This window comes from Mustela nivalis (assembly GCF_964662115.1).
Source record: "Mustela nivalis genome assembly, chromosome: 12".
NCBI lineage: Eukaryota > Metazoa > Chordata > Mammalia > Carnivora > Mustelidae > Mustela > Mustela nivalis.
Genome location: NC_139031.1, coordinates 48,728,103 through 48,752,648, shown reverse-complemented (window position 1 = coordinate 48,752,648; position 24,546 = coordinate 48,728,103). Strand labels below are relative to the sequence as shown.

The 24,546-nt window shown below is 35.6% G+C and overlaps 1 protein-coding gene and 1 pseudogene across 10 annotated transcripts in view; both read left to right on the top strand.

Moving 5' to 3' along the window:
* PALS2 (protein associated with LIN7 2, MAGUK p55 family member) overlaps window positions 1-23,897 on the top strand; it is a 114,548-nt gene extending 90,651 nt beyond the window's left edge. For all 9 annotated transcript variants that reach the window (XM_082693727.1, XM_082693728.1, XM_082693729.1 and 6 more), the window contains 3 exons: window positions 9,885-10,087; window positions 11,096-11,224; window positions 17,299-23,897. In XM_082693727.1, coding sequence (XP_082549853.1) covers window positions 9,885-10,087; window positions 11,096-11,224; window positions 17,299-17,475 — 509 coding nt within the window. In that variant the 3' untranslated portion in view covers window positions 17,476-23,897. The remainder of the gene's footprint in view (window positions 1-9,884; window positions 10,088-11,095; window positions 11,225-17,298) is intronic.
* Window positions 16,508-16,908, top strand: LOC309845578 (small ribosomal subunit protein uS8 pseudogene; annotated as a pseudogene). Its single transcript has one exon. The product of its transcript is annotated as a small ribosomal subunit protein uS8 pseudogene (transcript).
* Window positions 23,898-24,546: the final 649 nt, after the last annotated feature.

Genomic DNA, 24,546 nt, shown 5'->3' with positions numbered 1-24,546 from the left:
TTTCTTTTATGCACTGATCCTGGACTGTACATCCTGCTTAAGTAAGTGTTAAAACTGGTTGGAAGTTCCATGTACTTGAGCAGATCTTGGCAACTGGCTGAGCTTTATTTTGTGAAATGGGGGAGGAGACAGCCGTTTTGTTGGAGGAGCCATAAAGTAGGCATAAAATATTTCTAGGGCAGGGATGCCTGGGTGGCTCAATTGTTTAAGCATCCGCCTTCAGCTCAGGTCATGATCCCAGGGTCTTGGGGATCCAGTCCCACATCAGGCTCCTTGCTGATCGAGGAGCCTGCTTCTCCTTCTGCTTGTGCTCTGTCTCTCTCTCTCTCTCTCTCTGTCTGTTTCAAAAAAAAAACAAAAAACAAAAACCTTAAAAAAATATTTTGGGGAGGAGTTATTTAATTTTCCAGAGAAGAGTTTTCAGGTATCCTCCCCTGCTGAGACTGTTCTCTAACAAGATGAAGAGGGAGAAGGTATAGATTAACCTGCTCCATATGCATAATTACACCACCAACTTCAGTTTTTAGTTCCTTGCTTCAAAGTCCTTAGTCCTTCAGTGTTGTGGAGATAAAGTAGTCCTCTCATCCATAATTCTCTAACACTTTATTCTTCCTTAATTTCTTTCAGTAGTATTTGTAGATTTCAGTGTACAAGTTGTATTTTTTTAATCAAATTTATTCTTAAGTATTCTAATTTTCCTAATTTTCTTTTCAGATTGTTCATTACAAATGTATAGAAATAGACCTGATTTATTTTTTAAAAAGATTTTTCATTTTATTATTTGAGAGAGAGAGAGAAACAGATAGCAAGAGAGAGCATGAATGGGGAGGAGAGAAAGAAGCAGGCTCCCCACTGAGCAGGGAGCCTAAAGCAGGGCTCCATCCCAGGACTGGAGCCAAAGGCAGATGCTTAACCAACTGAGCCATCCAAGTGCCCCCAAATACACCAGATTTTTGTGCATTAATCTTGTATCCTTGTAATCTTGTAACCTTGCTGAACTCGTGTATTATAATTTTTTTGTAAATTTCTCAGGATTTTCTATACACAAGATCATGTTATCTGTAAGTAGAGGCAGTTTTCCTTATTCCTTTAAACTGGGTGCCATTTATAGAACATCCAGTGCAGTGTGAAAGTGGCAAAAGTGGACATCCTTGTCTAGTTCATGATCTTAGAGGGATACTATTCAGTCTTTCATCACTAAGTTTGATGTTAACTGTGGGTTTTTTGTAGATAACTTTCATCAGGTTAGAGAAATTCTCTTCTATTCCTAATTCACTGACTTATCATGAGAAGGTATTGTATTTTTCCAGATGTTTTTCCTTTTTTGAAATGATGGCATGATTTTTGTTTTTTATTCTTTTACATTAATTGTGTTCCTATGGTAAATCCCATTTAGCCATGGTGTATGATCCTTATTTTTGCTTATAGAATCAGTGTGCTAGTATTTTGTTGAGTATTTATGCAGCTATATTCATAAGAGATACTGGCCCATAGATTGCATTTCTTATCATATTAATCATGTTGATAATCATGGTAATACCAGACTCATACATTGAATTGGGAAGTGTTCCTTTCACCTCTCTTTCTTTTAGAAGAGTTTGTAAAGGATTGATGTTAATTCTCCTTTAAGTATTTCATAGCGTTTACTCTTGAAGCCATTCAGTCCTGGTGTATTTTGTAGGAGGTTTTGATTACTGATTCAGTCTTATTATTTATTATAAGTCTGCTGAGGCTTTCTGTTTCTTTTTAATGGGTTTCAGAATTTTTACAGCACCCATGGTAATATCCCTGCTTTTATTTCTGATTTTAGTAATTCAAGTCCTCTCTCCTTGGTCAGTCTCCCTAAAGATTTGTCAATTTTGATGTTTTTTTCAAAAAACCAGCATTTGCTTTTGTTGATTTTCTATATTGGTTTTCTATTCTCTGTTTAATTAATTTCTTTTATAGTCTTTATTTTTTCTCTCTTTTTCTAGGTGTAGTGTGCTATTTTTGCATTTTCTTTAGGTGGAATGTTAGGTTATTGGATTGAGATTTTCATTCCTTTTTTTTTTTTCTTAAGATTTTATTTATTTATTTGAGAGAGAGAATGAAAGAGAGCATGAGAGGTGAGAAGGTCAGAGAGAGAAGCAGACTCCCCACTGAGCAGGGAGCCTGATGGGGGACCCAGTTGCTGGACTCCGGGATCATGACCTGAGCCAAAGGTAGTCGCTTAACCAACTGAGCCACCCAGGAGCCTGAGATCTTCATTCTTTTTTTTTTTTTTTTTTTTTTAATTTTATTTATTTATTTGACAGAGAGAAATCACAAGTAGATGGAGAGGCAGGCAGAGAGAGAAATAGAGAGAGGGAAGCAGGCTCCCTGCTGAGCAGAGAGCCCGATGCGGGACTCGATCCCAGGACCCTGAGATCATGACCTGAGCCGAAGGCAGTGGCTTAACCCACTGAGCCACCCAGGCGCCCTTCATTCTTAATAAGCATTTGCAGCTATAAAGTTCTCTAGAAGCAACTGTTTTAGCTTCATTTTATAACTTTTGGTATTGTGTCTGTTTTCATTCATCTCGAAAACTTTTCTAATTACATTTGTGATTTCCTTTTTTGACCCATTGGTTGTTCAGGAGCATATTGTTTGATTTCCACATATTTTTTTGCATTTCCCAAATTTCTTCTGTTACTGACTTCCAGCTCATTCCATTGTGGTCAGAGAACACTGTATGATTTTACTTTTTTAAAACTCATTGATGGGGCACCTAGGTGGCTCAGTCAGTTAAACAACTGCCTTCAGCTTAGGTCATGATCCCAGAATCCTGGGATTGAGTCCCCTATCGGGCTCCCTGCTCAGCGGAGAACCTGCTTTTCCCTCTCCCCTGCCTGCCGCTCTGCCTACTTTTGCTCTCTCTGTGTCAAATAAATAAATAAAATCTTTTAAAAATTAATAAACAAATAAAACTCATTGAGACTTGCTTTGTAACCTCAGGTATGGTCAATTTGGGAGAATGTTCCAGGTATACTTGGGAAGGATGTGTATTATGTTATCATTGGGTAGAGTCTTCTACAAATGTCTTTTAGGTCTAGTTGGTTTATAGTATTGTTCAAGCCTTTTATTTCCTTGTTGATCTCCTATTTGTTCTATCCATTATTTCAAAGTGTGGTATTGAAGTTTTTGTTGATTTAGTTATTTCTTCCTTAATTCTGACAGTTTTTTGCAGCATGTGGTTTGAGAACTCTGTTGTTAAATCCATAAATGTTTGTATTTTTTAGTCTTTTTGATGGATTGATGCTTTTATCATTATAAAATGTCCTTTGTCTCTAGTAAAATTTTTGTCTTTAAGTTTACTTTATGTGATCTATGTATAGACACTCCAGGTCTGTTTGTATGGGATATTTTTTTTTTAAGATTTTATTTATTTATTTGACAGAGAGAGATCACAAGTAGGCAGAGAGGCAGGCAGAGAGAGAAAGAGAGAGAGAGAGAGGAGGAAGCAGGCTCCCTGCTGAGAGCCCCTGAGATCATGGCCTGAGCCGAAGGCAGTGGCTTAACCCACTGAGCCACCCAGGCGCCCTGTATGGGATATTTTTTAGATCTTTTACTTTCAGCCTACTGATGTCTTTGAATCTAAAGTGTGTCTTTTGGGGACAGCCATATTGTTGGGTCATGGTTTTTTGTTTAAATCCATTTTGCCAGTCTCTGCCTTTTAATTGGAGTATTTTATCCACTTAATGTAAATGTCCCTCATCATGGGTTTACCTGGTTGTTTCCCCATGATTAGGTTCAGGTCATGCATTATTAGAAAAGATAAATCATGCTTTATTCTTCTCTCAACATTACATAGTAGGTCCGTTTGTCAAATTATTCCATTACTGATGAATTTAACTTTGATTACTGATTTAGGTCATGTCTGATAGGTTTCTTCACTGTAAAGGGTAACTTCTTCCATTTGTCATTAATAAGTCATTTGTTCAAAGATACTTTGAAACTGTGTAATTATTCTCCTCAGCAAACTTTTACTCAATTGTTTTAGCATCCATCAATAATTCATTAATTTAAAATCTTTTCCTGAATTTGGGGTAAAAGCTACCAGGCCACTTAAATCCTTTCTTACATTGTTTGAATACACATTCATTTCTTAGTATCCTTGCAGTTAGCTATTTTGACTAATTGGTTTCTGGCAAGTATATAACTAAGTGGTTTGTTGGACGGCTGAGCTCTTTGGGAGTACAAACAGGAAAAAGCTTCATTTTCATCTAACTGCTGACTTCATCCATGCTCTGTCACATTTTCTCTCTCTCTACTTTCCCTCCTTCCCTTAGAAGATTCCATAACTTTGTAGTCACTTTCATGTATAAGAACTGTGTCATTTTTCTTAAATAAAACCCTATTTTGGGGTGTTTAAAAAAAGGCTACTCCAGTTCAAAACTTTAGTGTTATATCCAATTCACTGTTTCTCCCTTCCTCACAGCTCATTTCTGATCCTTGGCTTGAAACCTATATTCTGAGGTGAACAGTATAGTTTGTTTTATTACTCTGCCTTCACATCCTGCTCTGCTACTTCTGGTTTTCAGGGTCAGGACAGGAAGAAGTGGGGACCAAAGGCTGTCATGTAAAATTTTGCCTTGTGGAGATGAGAGTTCTTTTTGTCACAAATGGCCAAATACTGTCTCTTCATTAAGGCCTCTTGGTAGGTTCTTTGGAGACTTCCATACTTTGCCATTTCCTGCCCAGGATAGTATGATCTCCGGCTGTCCTCTTGAGACTAATGCCGAGCCCATACTTAATGTTCTCCTTTGCTTCATTCTCTATGCTTCATTCTGTCTTTCTGTGCAGGATACCTTCAGTACAGTTCATCCACTCTATCTTTTGAATACACAAACACAGACACACACTCTCACACACACATATCCCACAGGAAACTCATTCTTGCTTTGTCAAACAGTGAGAGTACAAATCACCCCACTGTTACAGTATGTCATCATGAGTTTTCAGAATTCATCAGGGAGAATCATTTTACCATGGGATAAAGGAGAAGAAAATAAAGCATTCTGCCCTGAACCTACAATTCATAACCTCAGCGACTCCTTTCTGAGTATATATAATAAGATAAAGATAGGTGGACAGATGTTCCTAGGACCAAGTTGGCCACTTTTTAGTAAACTCTGAAAGAGGAAGCTATAAATCCTTGGCATTTTAGCTTCTACTTGGGATTTGAGGGATACCATGAGATTGCAAAAAGGAAAAAAGAAAATACACCTTATTCAGTGTTCTATTTATTAATACAATGAACACAGTTAAAATAACTTCTAATTATGGAATTATGACCATATTATTCATATAAAAATTTCCATACTTTTTCTCCTACTTAACACACTGGTCTTTCTTTACTTCACATTCCTCAAACTTATCATTCACACCCTTTGTTCTTGTTGGTCCCTCAGCATGAAACACTCTGCCTCCCAGATCTTCAGATTCTTAAATTTTTCTTTTTATTCAGATATCACTTTCTCATAGGACATTACTAAAGTAGCCTCCCCAGTACCTAGTGGTTATGTTTTAGCACTTAAATTCTTATTTTTTGACTATTCACCCATCTCTACATTTAAGAGTATGTCCCACGAGAACAGAGAGCTGCTCTGTCTTTTGTACTTCTGTAGACTCAGAATCTAGAATAGGGTCTGGCACATAGGCTATACCCAAGACATATTTGATGAATAAATGAATGAATATTGTAATATGAACTTTTTCCTCACAAGTTATTGTCATTATATGTTTTTATGTAAATATTAACCCTACAGCAACAATAAAACAAGCAACCCGATTCAGAAATGAGCAAAGAACTTGAATAGACATTTCTCCAAAGACTATCTACAATGGCCGATAAGCACATGAAAGGATGCTGAACATCACTAATCATTAGGGACTTGCAAATCAAAACTGCAGTGATATACCACTTCATACCCATTAGGAGATGGTATTATGCATTAAAAAAAAATAGATAATAACAAGTACTGGCAAAGATGTAGCGATATTAGAACACTTGTATATTACTGATGGGAATGTAAAATGGTACATACTTCTGTAGAAAACGGTACAACAGGTCCTCCAAAAAATAAACAAAGCATTGCATATGATCTAGTAATTCAATTTATAGGTATATACCTAAAAGAATTAAAAGCAGAGACTGAGATATTTGTACATGAATATTCATAGCATTATTTACAATAGCCAAAAAGATAGAAATCATTCAAATGTCCATCAGTGCATAAATGGGTAAACTAACTTATATGTACAGGCAATGGAATATTATTCAAACTTAAAAAAGAATAAAATTCCTATCCATACTGTAATATGGATGAACCTTGAAAACATTATGCTGAATGAAATAAACTAGACACAAAAGGACAGATTTTGTACAATTCCATTTATATGAGATACCTGGAATAATAAAATTCATAGAGACAGAAAGTGGAGTAGTGGTTACCAGGGCCTAGGAGAGAGTGTTTAATGGAAGTCAGTGTTTAATGGACACAGATTTCAGTTTGAGAAAATGAAAAGGTTTGGAAATAGTAGTGATTTTACACAGCAGTATGAATGTACTTAATGCCACTGAATTGTGTACTTAGAAATAGTTAAAATGATCAATTTTATATATATTTTACCATGGCAAACCTAAAAAAAATTAATAACTTCTTAATATTCCAGTGTATAAGTATAGTGTTATTGCCTATGTATATAGTTTAGTTATGTTTGTTACAAGAGATGATAAAGTGTGTATATATATATAAATCTCAAATATAATATTATTAGATCAAAAAATATATATAGATGTTTCAACTTCTTGATTTCTTGGTGTCAAATTAATTTCTGGAAAGATGCTGTTTTGCCTTTCAACAGTAAATAAATATTTTAGTAAGGATTCAAATCTAAGTTTTTATATAGAAATTTTAGGTATACTCATACATCAGGGTAACTCTCACTTCTTCATATAATGTAGGTGTGTTTTACTTCTCTTTAAAACATTCTCATTTAAATAGCATCTAGCTTTTTTTTTTTTAAGTCACAGAATGTATCACAAAAAAGAAACACTGCAAAAGTGTGACAAGTTTGCCTAATTCTTGATATATAGTATTGTGCTGCATATTGTCAGATGGTATGGATAAGGAAGTCTCATAGGGAAGGTTGTAAATGCTGGCATTGTATTAAATTGATTTTTCTTGGGTTGCCTAGGTGGCTCAGTTGGTTAACCATCTGCCTCAGCTCGGGTCTTCATTCAGTGGTCCTGGGATCCAGCCCCGAGTTTGGCTCCCTGCTCAGTGGGGAGCCTGCTTCTCCCTCTCTCTTTGCCTCTCTTTCCTGCTTGTGCTCTCTCTTGCTCTTTCACTCTCACAAATAAATAAATCTTAGAAGAAATAGATTTTTCTTTATATATTATTAAATGATCCTAAAATAGAAAAAATTATTAATCCAGGGGAATAGGCTACCTTAGGAATCAAGTTTGCTTTTTAACATTGACATCCTGAGTTTAATTAACAGAAAAATGTTACTTTGTTGTTTCCTCACCATTTGAAGAGCTATAAATATTTAGAATTTTGCCATAGTGATTACATTACAAGAAATCACATTGTTTGCCTAGCATATAAGCCTAAGAAGTAAGTTGTAGTAAAGCCACCCCATTCTAATTTCTCTGTACTAAGAATGGAAAGGGACTTAAATATGTAGCAGTATAGTTGTTAGGTTTTGATTTTTGTTTTGCTTTGTTTTGAGTTTTCATTTGAAAATGAGATTATGGTTAAAATTCACTTGTAATTTAGGGGGGCCTGGGTAGTTTTATCAGTTTGTTAAGCATCTGACTCTCGATTTCACTCAGGTCATGATCTCTGGTTGTGGGATCAAGCCTTGCATGGAACTCTGCCCTCAGCACTGCTTAAGTCTGCTTAAGATTCTCTCTCTCCTCTGCCCCTCCCCCTGTTCATATTCATGCTTGCTCTCCCTCTCTCTAAATAGATCAATAAAATCTTCTAAATTTTTTTGCTTGTAAACTAAAAACATTTGCCAAGAATTAAGATTCCCTCAACATGGAGTTAATATTTGTGCTTTATACATATTTTTTCAAGCAGCACATTCCCATATATGGTTTCACTATAGACCTTCACCAAAAAACTGTACTCTTTCAAAATTATATTCACAGATATTGAGCCGAGTCCTAGTATGTATTTATTTGGAAAGTTTAAAATTGCCTTAGACATTTTATCATACCACCTTTGCTGAATAATTCCTGAAACCTTGGATACTACACATTTTTTAATATGAAAAGGCATCATAGCATCTTGCAGGTCTTTGAGTTACTTTATAAATGCTCTCCACAGTTGTCTGGGATGATCACCCTAAAGACTGAGCCACAGAACAATAGGAGAAGAAAGGGAGTCCTATTGTGCCTAATGATCTCATTTATGAACTAGACCCTTATTATTGAGCTTGAATTTCAAGTTCATTCTGTTCTTATAAAAATTTTCTTGATGTGCTATACTTATTATACAGTCAAAATAGTGTCAACTCTTGATCTGGATTACTTCTTAATTGCATATGCCTAATGATTTCATCAGATATTCTGCATGTCTAAGTATTTGATCAGATATAAAGATCTAGCCAAAATCAGATTAAGGCTAGACTGTAGAATAACAGACACACACACAAATTACTTTCCTTCTTCCAAGCTAGTGTTAACAAATTGGAAGGGAGTATCTAACTGCATCTTTGCAACAGTATGAAAGAGAATTTCCATTTCTATGCTAGCCTAAGTTGCAAAGGAACTGTGTATCTCGGAAGTACTCAGAACTCTGTCAGACAAAAACAATCTTCTAAATTTTGACTTGCTCTGTTTACTGTTATTCTCTCCGAAAAAAAAATACTTTAGAGTAGATGAAGTTAATAGACCATAGTAGCATCAAGTGTGGCTAGATCCACCACCAAGCTGCAGAACAGAATAGTTAACATTTCAGAATATCAGTAAGCAGGAGGCCAGAAGAAGGTGTGGTGTTAGGGTGAGGAGAAGGATAGATAATTGGTGGGTAAAACTGTGCTTCAGAAGATTGATAATACCAACTAAAAATAGAATTTGCTCACTTGTTGTGTGCTCTATTAGGAAGTGTTCAAGTGTATATACCTTAAGGGGGATGCGGTGGCAACTGGAAAAGATATTCACTTACAATATACCTCACACTTAGTAGGACTCATCATAATTAAGAATTTAAATTTAGGGGCGCCTGGGTGGCTCAGTGGGTTAAGCCACTGCCTTCGGCTCAGGTCATGGTCTCAGGGTCCTGGGATCGAGTCCCGCATCGGGCTCTCTGCTCAGCAGGGAGCCTGCTTCCCTCTCTCTCTCTCTGCCTGCCTCTCCGACTACTTGTGATTTCTCTCTGTCAAATAAATAAAATCTTTAAAAAAAAAAAAGAATTTAAATTTAGGACACTGTCTATGAAAATATATTTGCTGTATGTAAATATAATATAAAACTGACTTTATAAAGCATATTTTTTAAGATATAAATTGTGTATTGGGGACTACCTCTTAAAATATTCCTATAGGTCAGGAGTCAGCAAACTTTTTAATTCAAGGGCCACAGAATAAATATTAGGCTTTGTGGGCCATCTGGTCTGTGGCACAACTACTACACTATGGTAACATGAATGAAACCAGGGATGATAAAACAAATGTGCCATTGCTGTGGTCTAATAGTACTTAGTTTTTCAAAGTAAGAAGTAAACTAGATTTGGCCATAGGTCATAATTTGCCAACCCCAAACTAAATGGAAAAATCTTAAGCTACCCTGTGCATTTTAGTCTCAATTTTAATACCCTGTGTTCTCTTTGTATAAATTCTCAACATTATTTTAGTTACTTCACGAAAACCAAGGGAAGATGAAAAAGATGGTCAGGCATATAAATTTGTGTCACGGTCTGAGATGGAAGCAGATATCAAAGCTGGAAAATATCTGGAACATGGGGAATATGAAGGAAATCTCTATGGAACCAAAATTGATTCTATTCTTGAAGTTGTCCAAACTGGACGAACTTGTATTTTGGATGTCAACCCACAAGTAAGCTGCACGAATTCCAAAGCTGTTTTTAAAATTTTAATCCTGTGTAATTTTGTTTGGTTTTATTTTCAGATTGTGAGGGTATCTCCTTCTATTACCTGTTTATGTGTCTGCAGCTAGTTAAATAAATCTCTGATCATTAATGAACCGGCAGAGGTTTGGATAGCAATACAACTTCATAGAAGTTTAGTATTTACTTACTTGCTCAAGTAACATATAAATGCATGTGTTAGGAAATTTCAACAAGATGCAACATAATAAAGTCTCACCCCTTCTCAACAGACACACACACACCATTCTCTTCTTCCCATTTCTTCTCTCTCGGTCACCCCTTCTCATCCCTCCACACTCAATCCAACTTAACTTCCCTACTCAGAGATAACTATTAATAGTTTGATATATATTTTTGTCATTTGAGTATGCCTTAAATACAGATATATACCTATATAGTTTTTATTAGATTTTTTATGTGTTTTCTATTTTTCTTTTTTACATAAATAGGAAAATTCTATATAGATTCTTTAGCTTTTTTCCCATTAAACAGTATCTCTTGAAGATCTTTTCATGTCAGTTTTGTAGAGCTTTTTAGTTCTTTGTAACTGCTACATAGTGTTTCACAGTACAAATGTAGATTAATTTATATAACCATTCTCAATAAACTTTGAGATTATTTCTGCTCTTTCAATATTAACAGAATTGTACAAATAACATAGAAAGCATTTACATCATTCTTGATAATTTTTGGATCATTAAGTTTAATACTTTCCTTTGTTCAAGAGGATTAAAGGGTAGTATGACTGAGGTCAGAACATGGTTAATGGATCACTGTTTTAGAAACATTCTGTATAGAACCAAAAGGATAGAAGGTGGCAAGTATTAAATTACATCCTTCATCCTTAGTGAGAGGGCAGATAGATTTTGAATAGTTAGCATTTATTATAAATTAAAGGGTAACATAATTTAAATTCATTTCCATATAAATTGGTTTGTAATTTTTCTTCTACACAGGCCCTGAAAGTGCTGAGGACATCCGAGTTCATGCCCTATGTTGTATTTATTGCTGCTCCAGAACTAGAGACATTACGTGCCATGCACAAGGCAGTGGTGGATGCTGGTATCACTACTAAGCTTTTGACGGTGAGCAGTTCTTTTCAAGCTAACAATTTCACTCCTAAGATTTTTTCTTTTTTCTTTTGGGCATGTTTAATTCTAATCATATTTATGAAATAAATATACCATATGATACATGGCAGAATAAAAATCCATTCATGAGATGTAGCTAGGATTTGGAACACATGTCTTTTACTTAAAAATCATTGTTCACTTTATTTTAAAACATGAGTTTAGGGATGCCTGGGTGGCTCAGTTGGTTAAGCATCTGCCTTTGGCTCAGGTCATATTTTTAGGGTCCTGAAATCAAGCACCGTATCGGGGTTTCTGCTCAGCAGGGAGTGCTCTCCCTCTCCCTTTCTCTCTCTCTCTTGAATAAATAAATAAAAATCTTAAACACACACACACAAGTTTATGCCCCCTATACAAATGAAAGGGAGCAATATTAAAATATGCATATTAATCCACCTCTCATTTTACCAGTGAGGAAATTGGGCTCCAAGACCAATAACAGGTATATTCATCATAAGGTTTACTACTGGTAGATAGTTCTGACTTTTAGTTTCTGTTATATTTTCTCTTGTTCTGCCTTTCTCTTTTCATATTATTAGAAATTCAGAATACATACAAAAGAAGAAAAAAATGAGCTCCCATATCCCCATCACCTATGTGCAATAATGTGTGGCCATTTCTATTTCCCTTAGCCCTCTCTCACTTCCTCCCTAACATGAAGCAAATCTTTGATATGTCAACCATAAATACTTCACTATCTATCTCTAAAAGATAAAGACTTTTAAAACCTCATAGTGTTAATCCTCTTTCTTCTTTTTCAGTTTTCTCCGTGTCTCTACTTAACTTTTTGAATATCTGAAACATAGCTGTAATAGGTGCTCTCATGTCATCACATACTAATTCTGACATTTGTGTTCTGAATCAGTTTTGGCTTGAATGACTTCTCTCCACACTGGCCATATTTTCTGCTTCTCTTCCTAGTAATTTTTTTTTTGGATGCCAGACATTGTGAGCTTCGTTCTAGGATGTACTTGTTTAGAAACAGTTTGTTCCTTTCAGGTATTGCTTTTAAACATGTGTTAGGTAAGACCAGAACAATTCTTAATCTGGGGGCAATTATTCTCCACTCCTGAGACAAGACCATTTGAGGACTCTTCCAAATGGCCTGTGCATCGAGGTTTTCTGTTCTTCCTGGTGAGAAGAGGTCCTGTTCCTGACTCCAGCTGAACACTTCTCACTTTTTTCTGGTGGTTCTTTCGTGGTCTCAGGTACATGTACACTGCCCTGATTGGTATACAGCTATATGCTGGAAGAGGGGACCATTTGCTAGTCTCTGAAGTTCTCTCTCCATGCTGCTTTCTGTTCAGGAATTCTGTCCCATGAACTCTTGCCACCTTGGTCTCTCTGGGCTCTCAGCTCTGTCCCAACTCGGAATGTTGTATAGGCTCCTTCTGGGCTCTACCTTGTATATTGTGGCCTAGAAGGTCTTTCAAGACAATAAGCTGTGGTTAATAAGTAGGGCTCACTTCATTTGTCTCTGAGATAAATTGGCTTATGTTTTTGCCTCGTGCATAAAGTCTTGAAAGCTGTTGTTCCATACATTTTCTGTTTTCATTGTCAGGTAGGAGGGTTAGTCCGGTATCTGTTAGTACATCTTAGCCGGAAGCAGACATCCCTTTACTTGTTCTAATCTGTAAATTCTCCCCACCTCTCCTCTCTTGGAACCTTCTAATTTAGTTGTTCAAAAAAATGGGTTAGGGTACCTGGGTGGCTCAGTTGGTTAAGCATTCAATTCTTGATTGGGGCTCAGTTCATGATCTCGGGTTTGTGAGATCAAGCTTTTGCTGTAATCGAAATAAACAAAACAAAAAAGTTGGGTCAGTTATCCTATAGAGTGCTTCAAAGTCTAGATCTTGCCAATTTTGTCCCCATGGTGTCATTTCCCTCTATTCCCTATGAACTGATAGAAGCTTGAACAGGTATAGGTTTATTTATTTTTCCCAAAAATAATTAATAACTGATACATGTTGCCTTGTTACATTATGAGGCATATATGAAAGGCTCTCTTTTCGTGAGACGATTAATGAGAGGGTTCAGATGTTGTGAGCCTGATCTGTAAAGTTCTCTAGAAGCTTTTTACCTAATGATTTTGGCAAGTTTTATTCATCTTTGCCTGGATCACATATTTCTTAGGGATTATAAAATGATAACACCAAAAAGTTTGTCATTCTTTCTGAATTTATAAACTAGAGTTCTAAGAAATAACTTTTCTTTATCAACTAGTTGATTACTCTGAAGTAGAGTTCATATAGGAAGGTCAGAGTATATGCTGATACTTCGATGGGTCAGTTTTCAGAATAATGAGTTTGTTCTGAGAGCCCCTAAAAGCAACAGGTGATCAAATAAGGTTCATTTTCTTTGTTTTTTAGTTTCATCATGAGCACCTGATGTGAGTTTTTGACGTGGCTACTCTATTATGGTTATTCTTATTGATGCTCAAATTGTCCCATTTTGACCAGTAGGAGCTTATTCAAGTTGGCCCTTGAGAACTTTTAGTCTCAGCTTCCTTACTATCTGGTATGACAGATGTTCCAGGCTCCTCTTGGACATTTTCTGTTCTAGGCCGGGTATGAGCTGTTTCTTCAAGAAGCTCTGGTTCCTTTTAGAGTAAGTGGTATTTTAGGACCATAATACTTAGGGGTGCTTATTGTCAGATTGATCCTTATTTCTAGCTCTCAGGTAGAGTTAGGATATGTTTTTCTATTGTATTTCTGAAGGAAACCATTTCATGAATTCATACTGCTATTTCCCATTCAAATTCAGAATTACAGGGTTTTTAGCTAACCTCTATTACCTTATTTCCATTCTGAGTACTGAGTATCCCAGTTCTCAAAAACACTGGGAATGTGAGACTTAAAATATGATGTAATTGTTCATTTGCTTTATCCCACAGTACACACACAACAGTCTGAGAATAAATACACCAACACTACCAGGTGTGATTACCATGAACTAGTTTTTTGGTGGGTTGTTTTGTTTTGGTTTGGTTTTGGTTTTTTGTCCTTAAGGTTTATCTCACTATGTATATGCAGTCAAATTGCTGTGTTTTAAAGTCTCTTGGACTACTTCATCTCTGATGATTTAGTTACAACTCTTTTTGGTGTTTAAATTGGCTTATGTTTAGCTTGTGGGAATATTCAGCTTTTCTTCTGAGTTTTTTTTAACACAACCACACTAATCTTTGATGACTCTTTTCTTCCTAGCTAGATAAGCTGTTTCTGGTTTTCTTACACATTTCTTAGCCCAGACCTGGAGCCAGCCATTCAAAAAACATGGTTCCTTTTAGTGGAAAATGGTATTTAGAGGCAATGTAGGTGCTGAAGTTGTGTGCTCAACTTAGTTGCTCATTGTTTCCAGGCTTTTTGGTGGCCAGATATAGGAAATACATTTTTCTTTTTTAGAAAGCACACATCAGGGGCACCTGGGTGGCTCAGTGGTTTAAAGCTTCTGCCTTCGGCTCGGGTCATGATCCCAGGGTCCAGGGATCGAGCCCAACATTGGGCTCTCTGCTCAGCGGGGAGCTTGCTTCGTCCTCTCTCTCTGCCTGCCTCTCTGCCTACTTGTGATCTCTGTCAAATAAATAAATAAAATTTAAAAAAAAAAAAAGAAAGAAAGAAAGTACACATCATTTGTTCAGTTTGATAATTCTAATTTAAACTTTCCATTATTTTACTAAACTTCTTTGACTCTATGTTTGTATTTTTTTTCTTATGCTGAAAATCTTGGTTCTTGATGACATTAAAATAATTTCTTCACATATATAAACTAAGAACCCACTCTATATAACTTCTGAGTAACAGTATCAACACTGATATCAACAGTATGATTTTTGAAAACTCTTAAGTTTCAGGCTTTTAAAAAATTGTTCCTAAGATATATACCACTGGGTATTATTTTAAAGTCAGTGAAGTAATTCCTTTCTGTGTGGTTAAACCATTAACTTGAAACACGGGTCTGTTTCATTTTTCTTTTGATTTTTAAGTATTGTTCTTTTTTTATTTGAATTTAATTTTGTATAATTCTATACATTTCATAGTTCTAAAGTAAATCTTAACAGGAAAATCTAGCTTTTCTCTGTCTGCTCCATTCCCACCTATGTAGGTCGTCATTTTCAAAAAAAAATTTTTTTTTAAAGATTTATTTATTTATTTGACAGACATTTATCACAAGTAGACAGACAGGCAGACAGAGAGAGAGGAGGAAGCAGGCTCCCCGCCGAGCAGAGAGCCCGATGCGGGACTCGATCCCAAGACCCTGAGATCGTGACCCGAGCCAAAGGCAGCGGCTTAACCCACTGAGCCACCCAGGTGCCCCTCTTTCTACATTTTGATTTATTCAGCCATTCATTTATTCATCACTTTTCACATTCAGCCCATCAGCCAATCTTGATGACTTTATCACCAAAATATATTTCCGGTCTGCCGTCATATCCATCTCCTATTTCTCCATCACAAGCCAGCGATGTGTTTCTGTTGAATGTGAGTTCTCCACAACCTAGTTTGTACTTATCTCAAGGTATCACCACTGGCCTCAGTCCCTCTATCCCTCTGGTCTTTCAGTATCTTAAAACCTGTCAGGGTCATTTCCCTCCCAGATTTTGCATTGCTGTTTTCTCTGCCTGGAATATTCTTTCCCACACTATAGTTCTCGGTTTAAATGTCATTTACTCAGTATCTTTGTAATCACTCTATCTAAAATAGAATTCTCAAAATTCTTTGTTCTGATTGGTTTCTTTTATAGTACTCACTACATCTTGGAAGTTTTTGTGTTTATTTGCCCTTCGTCTGTCTCCTGCTCTGGAGGGTAGGAACCCACTCTGTCTGTCTTATTCATTGTTATATCCACAGATGATGAAACATAGTAGACAATTTAATAGCAATCAATAAATATTTGATGAATATGTAAAAGTAGTGTGAAATTTCAAAACAGTTGCAATTTAATGAAAAGCTTTACTTGCTCACGCAGAACCTATTACTTGTTTCCTTACAAAATGACTAGAAATATACAAAATATAAACAGTGCCAGTTAAAGAAAGAAAGAAATATGTGTGTGTGTGTTGGTGGGGATAGGGAGCATGTAGTTAGTCTTCAAAACACATTTCTAATATTCTCTTTCCTGGAGATAGGCAGCAAATTTGGCTTTGAGCTTAATAGGCACTGCAAAATGGTTTCCATGATCTCAGAGCCCATAAGATAAAAGTCTTTTGAGCTCTTTCCGCAGTCTTTCTGTGTCGTCCTAATGGTGCATGTGAATGTCTTGGCAGATGCTCTCAAGAGCATTAACTTAACTCCTGAAAGGAGAGGCAAACGCTAGGTTCTTATTAGGCTAAGCTCCAAAGTCATTAACCAGTTTCTAACAGTGATGATGAAGCGTGGTTACATTGGCATATTTGAAATCATTGATGATCACAGAGCTGGGAAAATTGCTGTGAACCTCACAAGCAGGTTAAACAAATGTGTTTGAATCGTTGTTTGAGCAGATTAGATGTACAACTCAAAGATCTACAAAAATGGCAAAATAATCTGCTCCTTTCCCCCCAGTTTGGTTTCATTGTCCTGACCGCCTCAGCTGGCATCCTGGCCCATGAAGAAGGAAGACAAAAACACACAGAAGGCAAAATCCTGGGATTCTTTTTCTAGGGGTGTATCACATACATGCAAAGTTAAAAAAAAAAATCATTTGAAAAGGATGATATAGTTGGGATGGAAACCTGCAATAATTCTTTTATTATCTTAAATTTCACCCTGAGATCATTGTCAGCAGTTATTTAATTAGGAATCTTATCCTAAGATCAATGAAACAGAAGATACAGAATACTTACAAAGCAAACATTGCACTGCTGGAAGGACTGGGATATGAACAGGTGGTAATGTCTGTTTTAACACTGTAGAGATTAGATTTTGAGCATTAATATCAGAATCACCATAAAAGTCCCAGTGTGCTTATTTCTTATGTTCACTTTGAATCGGTATTTGAGCAAGTATATACACATTATGATAGAAACATTTCCTTTTAACACTCTTTGACAGGACTCTGACTTAAAGAAAACAGTGGACGAAAGTGCACGGATTCAAAGAGCATACAACCACTATTTTGATTTGATCATCGTAAACGACAATCTAGACAAAGCCTTTGAGAAACTACAAACTGCCATAGAGAAGCTGAGAATAGAGCCACAGTGGGTCCCAATCAGCTGGGTTTACTGATGATTCAATAATGGAAATAAAACTTTTTAAAAACGACTGCAACAAATAAGCCTTCTACCGAGAAAATACATGCACAGATAGAAGATACCTGCCAAGTTCAGGCATTTTTATTGTGTAGATTGTAATACCAGTACACTATTTGAATTTTTATATAAAATGTGGTTGGGAAGGTGTACTAATATATAATTTATCTTAATTTTTCTAACTTTTTATGGGTAATCTTTCTATTCATACCACATAAAGAAATGCGTTGAAGCATTTTATATGTTTTGATTTAGTACCCTTGCCTTTTCATCAAAGGAATTTTCAAATCCTTCATTCTCGCATTGGTCTCCCATTTTCACTGTGATAATGAATACTTGAAATAGTTTTGTAAAGCTGTCCTTTATTTAGTTCAGTATTTAACTAGTGAAAGGTCAGTTACTCTTTATTAGGAGAAAATAGTAATTATTGGCCTTCTTTCCTAATAAAAGTTGAAGCAGAACTATAATGTCCATACCTTCCAAGTCTGACATTAGAAGTCTGCTCAACAATACATGGTTTCATTATTTCAAAGATATATGGCTATCCATTCTAATTTAAGCAGGTATATTGGTTTTTTTCCCCTTCATTTCCATCTTGAGGGAAAAAGTGAAGAGCAATACTTTGCACTCTCATTTGTTGCCATTACAGGCTGATGCTAAGTGAATGTGTACACAGCAAGCAAGGCCTTGTAGGCTAAGAGAGTGCCTTATCCTGTAACACATAACGCAGCAAAATGATGCATAAAGTTGATTTATTTTCACATGTAGAAAATACCGACATTGACGAAAATGAACCTCCTGTAGCTTCAACAGTGTTTTATTAGGATATGGTCAGCAAATGTATCATGCCTTTGCAAATTTCTGTGATACTTCAAGTTTGCAAGTGGGGGATTTTGTGAAGAATCAGTGTGCTTTTTGAAGTGTGATGTGATTGTTAGAATATTTGTTAAATCTGTCGTGTTGAGAACCAGATCCATTGAACAACTTATGAGATCTGGAAATAACTGTCAGCTGTCTTATCTATATATAACATATACATTATATAATATGTACATTGTATGTATTATATAATATAAAATAAGGTTTTATACAGTTTTTTACATTTCTGTTAGGAAATGCACTTTTTTGTTTAGTAATTAAGAAAACAGTTCTCTTTTAGATGCATTAACATTCAGATTTTTAAAATTCATCTCAGTTAATAGGATTCTTTAGGATTCTTGGATGGTATAAATTCTTCTTCAAACATATTGAGATGTAGCTCATCATTAAACTAAGTTAGCTGTGTTTTATATTGCTGCCAGCTTTTCACAAGGACAGTATTCACACCTACAGGGTTAGGTGCTTGTGGTCATCTTTGTCCATGGTAGGCATCTGGCTCCTGGCTATTGAATTTGTTTTCTCCTCAACAGAGCCGTGACAGAACACCAGCCAGGAGGGCTTAGAAGGGGGAGAAAGTACATGGCAATAAGCAGTTATGCACACATTGCTTTAAGTCATCTTCACAATGAAACAGAACAGCCAAGTTGCTGTATTGTTAAGATTGGAAATGTATAGGTATTTTTTTTATTCTAGTGTTACATATCCAGAACACAGATCATGTTCTTAGTCCTGGGATAGGGAATTAGTGGTAAAATGGATCACACCCTTTTAATAACTTTGGTAACTTTTAAACCACATATATTTACTTCAAATTCTCAGCTTCTCAAAGCAACCTGAATCAAAGCACAGTGTTGAGGTAATGTCTTATGATTTAGTGTTTCAACACTGAAAATTTTAAGAGAAATTTTGTTTCCAAGTTCTCAGGAAATGTTTTGTCTTCTGTGCTGTGCCTTCATGCTGTTGCACGGAGCCTCTTTGAGCAGCTTTGGTATCATTGTAGCAGCACAAGAAGTTTACCCACAAAATATTTCAACTATCTTGACATGATGGAGATGATTTTTACATCATATATATTTTTAGCTTTATCATATGATTTAAAATGCATATTATTTAGAAAATAGTCTATACTTAAAAGGATTATTTCTGTTATGAATGGTATTCATGACTAGTTAATATACTCTAGACCCCCATAATACAAAATAATGCTGTTTAGTTTATTTCAGTCTAGATGCCTGAGCTGAAGAGAATAAATTCAGAAAAGTTCATTGTATCTCAACAGAATCATTGAACTTGAAACTGAAGTTCCATCTGAGTCTGCAGGACCCAGTAGAGCTCTACTGGGGCAAGGAGTCCCAGAGGCTCCAGGATTCTTTCAAGGCAGTGAGAGAGTACAGTTGTAATCAATGAAGTATGAACTTCTCTTGTGGGAAATATCTAAAATAATTAGATTTACTGAAGAGAAAACAGTTTAAAGTGACGCTAAGCAATTGGTAATAGTTAAAATATGCATGCACATGCAAATGCCTTTGGGAAGAAACCTGTGCCAATACATTAATGTACCTGAGGATTCTTTGTGGACTGAAGAGTGTCCACATTCAGCATCCAGGGCATGACTATTTATATACGACTAATTATTATATATATGTATTTTTTATTTTCAAATGTACAAATACCCGTAGAGGTGATGTTCCTGGATAAGTCATGTAACCTTATAACTAGTGGAATATATGTGATGCACTACAACTAGTTTTACTTTTATTCCAGCCACGTCTTGATTATGCAGTCTTAATTTCTGTTTGATATTTGGATACTATCAAATATCTAATACATCAGGACTTTTACTTTTCCCAATTCTTAACTATACAATTGCTGAACATAGCTTTCTAAAATAGAAATCCTATTATAAACACAGTATGACTACAGCAATAGTAGCCTGAGCCCTAGATTCTAGAATCTAGCAAATTTACTTATAATAGCTTATGAGGACAAGTTTTCTTGAAAAGAGCAAATTGGTTATTAACATAAACTTAGGAAAGAATGCAAATTAGCAATAAAATACAATAGTGTAGCATTATAGATTATGGCCAGATACTAACTGCTTTGGCCATACATCCCAATGACAATAAAAGATGATATTTGCTTTAAAAATTCATTAGATTGGTATTTATTGCTGGGCAGAACAATAAGTGTCATAATCTGGTGATTGGAGTTGATTTTCAAGATAGATAGCCATGGAGTTAGGTACGATTATTTTGAACTGATAAATGTTAACTGTAAAAGTTTTGAAAATTGGTCAAAATAGTGGTCTACTTAACATTGTACTTTTATGACTTCTGAAACAACACTCCATTTTCCAGAAATCACAGGCTAGGGAGCCAATAATTTTGTAGTAATGAATCTTTATACTAAATATGGAGAAAGAAATCCTGAACTTTTATGTACATATATAGGTCATTTTTTTAAATGCCTGAGTCACCATATATATATATATTACATATATATATATATACAGCCATATGTATAATATGTAAAATTTTCCCAAAGTACATGAATAATAAAACTAAATAGGTTCACCCTTGTAATTATAGCTAGTGTTCTTAAATGTTTACTCCCAAATTCTTAGACAGTCTGAAACTTTTTTCACGTTGTTTTATAAGGCTCCAGTTTTGAGGCAGATACTAATCTTTCTGAAAAATACAAAATTTAGCTCAGAAAATTATAACAATTTCTTTAAGCAAAAAGGACAGAGTTCTAGATGGCAATGTCGTGGGAAATACTTAATTAAACTTTCAAGTGAATTTGTGATATGGTTCAGGCTTAGAGATTCTGGTAACTGTCCTCCTGTTGTTCCAGTGGATTTGCTGTGACAATTCATGTAATAACATCTGTAATGTATTTTAAGTTCTTGAGCAAGATTCAGTATTTTAAATAATGGGATTATTGTATATAGTGCAAGTGAATATTCACAGACTTCTAAGAACAGTCAACTAATAATCAGCAGCATCATTTTTTGAGTATACACTGTATATCTGAAGAAGATAACAATTCTGTAATTCCTTAAGGTAAGATTATTTTTAAATTACATTTTTGTTAGCTTCAAATTTTATTCATTTTTTAAATATGTCCCTTAATTCATTATGTTACTTTTTGTGTTCCTGGAATAATTTAGTGCACAGAATCAAAAATGAATTTTAATACCCTAAAAAGTGAAGGAATGCTATCTCATTTCTAAGGTAAGAATTTTGAAGCCTGGTTGGTACCACTTCTGCAGTACATTGCACTACTTTCTTTTTTTTTTTTTTTTTTTAAGATTTTATTTATCCATTGGACAGACAGTAGTAGTAGACACAAGTAGGCAGAGAGGCATGCAGAGAGAGAGGAAGGGAAGCAGGCTCCTCGCCGAGCAGAGAGCAGAGAGCCCGACGTGGGGCTCTATCCCAGGACCCTGGGATCACAACCTGAGCCAAAGGCAGAGACTTTAACCCACTGAGCCACCCAGGCGCCCCTGCACTACTTTCTTTAAAACAATCTCTTTTATTAAAAATAGAGATGGCGTGCTTCTACTAGCTGAGATCCTAATTCTGACTGTGCGACCTTTGATAAAATTTATATTTTCCTTTACTTTTAATATTCCATCAGTTAAATGAGGCTAGCTTAATATTTGTCTTCACCTTAAATTACATGAAGTAATTTGTAACTTTGATGTGATAAATGCTAGGCTGGAAAATCCTTATTAGGCTACTTAATCTATTTATTACATGTATTCACTTATATTGATGTTTTTTATCTTAGTTTATTTAAAACGTATCTCTTTCAGAGGTAGCATAATGAATGGTACATACTATTCCAGAATCCTACCTCCAGTTTTAAAACAGCTCCAAGGAGGGTCTGTTCTGCTCTCTGGTGGCCTTGGTCAGGAGGTCCTTTTGAGTTTAGAATTCCACTCTCAGTCCAAACCTTTAACAAATTCTTGTTACTCACAAATCAAATAAAATATAAGCAATTCAGTATTCTGACATCCAAGACATTCTGATCTTTGGCCTTTAAAGTTGCCCTATCTTAATTCTTATGCCTGAAATTTATCATTGCAGCCTTATTGTTTAACCCATAGTATTAAGTTTAAAAGGCATCTGTTTCTTTGTAGGGAGAATTATTGTTACCTCCAATTAGTGGACCTTGAATTAAACATGAAGACATCTTAGTTGCTTTCTCTTTCTAATGGCTTCATGGCTATTGGCTGATAATGCAGTGCTATGATAAATCTGACTTGCTTCCACACACCAAAGTTAACCAGAAGTGACAGTTCATTCCCTTTTTTTCCCCCTACCAGTTTTTACTAATTACTAGCACAAACCAAATGAACACATCTACAATGAGCATAAATGCCACTTCGTATTTGGGAAAGTAAATGAATTAGTGCTTGTAAACCTGCCTGAGTCCCACGGAATAGTACTGTTGTTGCCACAAAGCAGAAGCCAAAAGGTCTTATTTTAAAAGTTGGAACTAGATGTCTTTGTTGCACTTCAGCAACAGCAGGGGGTAGAAACATACAAATATGACAGGCCATACCTGAAATTAGTTTTTCCTCATATCAGTCAAGGTGGCCAAGGAGCTTAGAGGAAGTGGAAAAAAAGCAGAGCATTCAAAACTCCTCAGCTATAAATTACCACCGTTTAAGCAGAAGTCATCACCAGTTAAAATACGTGGTCTTCATCTTATTCTGAAAAAAGAGAGGCAATAGTATAGCAACACTGCTTTGAAGACAAAGCTTGTTCTGGTAAATATGGTCCAAATGAGGAATGCCTTCACCTTTTCAGGTAGAACCAGATTTGAGGAATTGCTCGTCTCCACTATAATTTAAGTGTAAGATCAATATTCCTTTTGGCTATGTGTTCTTTTAAAAGAACTGCCGAGTCCTCTTTCTTTGGTAACATTGATTTTTAAGGAAGTGGGATCTTGGGTTTTGCTGGGGAAGAATGAGCACTTAGGGTTCGGCAGCAAGTATAGTTTTCTGCATGTTGAGTTATTTTAAAGCCCATGGTGAGGATTTGATGTGAAAACCTTGCTTTGGGGATTTTTTTTTTCCATTTCAGTTTGGTATATCTTTATTTTGAAACAAATGCATGCTCTTTTTAACCTCTAATCTTTGAAATAATTGTAGAACTTTTCTTTTTTAATGGAGGGCAAAATGCTTGTTAGCAATCTAAAAATAAAAGCTGAACAAGCTGCTAAAGTTAACTTTCTGATGAAAAAGTTTAAAAATAAATTTTGCTATTGCTTTCCAAGTAATTGTATTACTAGTTCCTGTATAAAAGAAACATTACTGCTGCCCTTGTATAAATAAAATTTTCTTGCAGTACAATTATTGATTTTTCAGAAACTGTCCCTATAAATTTCTCTTTTCACATATTTCCTATGTTGTCCAAAACAAAAATTATTGAAATGTTCAACATGTGAGATTGTATATTCCAAGTAAAATATTTTTGTACATATAAAAATAAATATTTAATATTGCAAAAATATAGTGTTTCATTTATAGGTAGAACTGAGGTTTAGAGATGATAAATACAGAGGATATCAGATTAGCTTTTGTAATTTCTTTTTAAATGCTAGTAATCTTTGCAAAAAGCGTGTAATAACATGTAGTTTTTCCCACCAAAATAAATATATAAATTTTTCACCTGCTTCTCTTCTTTAACAAGGAAGCCCTAACTGTTGTTTCCTCTATCCCAGCCCAAGCCATTTGGTGGCTTTCAAAGGTGACGTGCTCAAGGAAAAAATGGCAGAGACAGGGAAGATTAAAATACAGGATCAAGAAAAGGCGTCTATGCTTAGATGACATGAGATGCTAGGACAAGTTAGCCAAGCAGGAAAAGCCCTGGTGGGAGATACAGCACCCGCTGTGGCACAGCTCAGTCCTGAGGCCTGCAGCAGAAAAGGGAGGCCGACCCACCAGGCTGGCCAAGAGATGGAGGCATGACTGTGGGTGAGTGCGGGAAGCCGATGTCCAGAAAAGGTATTCTTGCAACTCTTTCTCAAGCTAAGTTTCTGGGATTCCATGCCCAGTACTTCAGAAATTGCTAGTCTAGTGTACTTCTCATGTCTCCCAAAGAATCAGTTTTAGATTATTCGCTTTCATCTTGTACTGTCCGTTTTCTCTCACTACAGT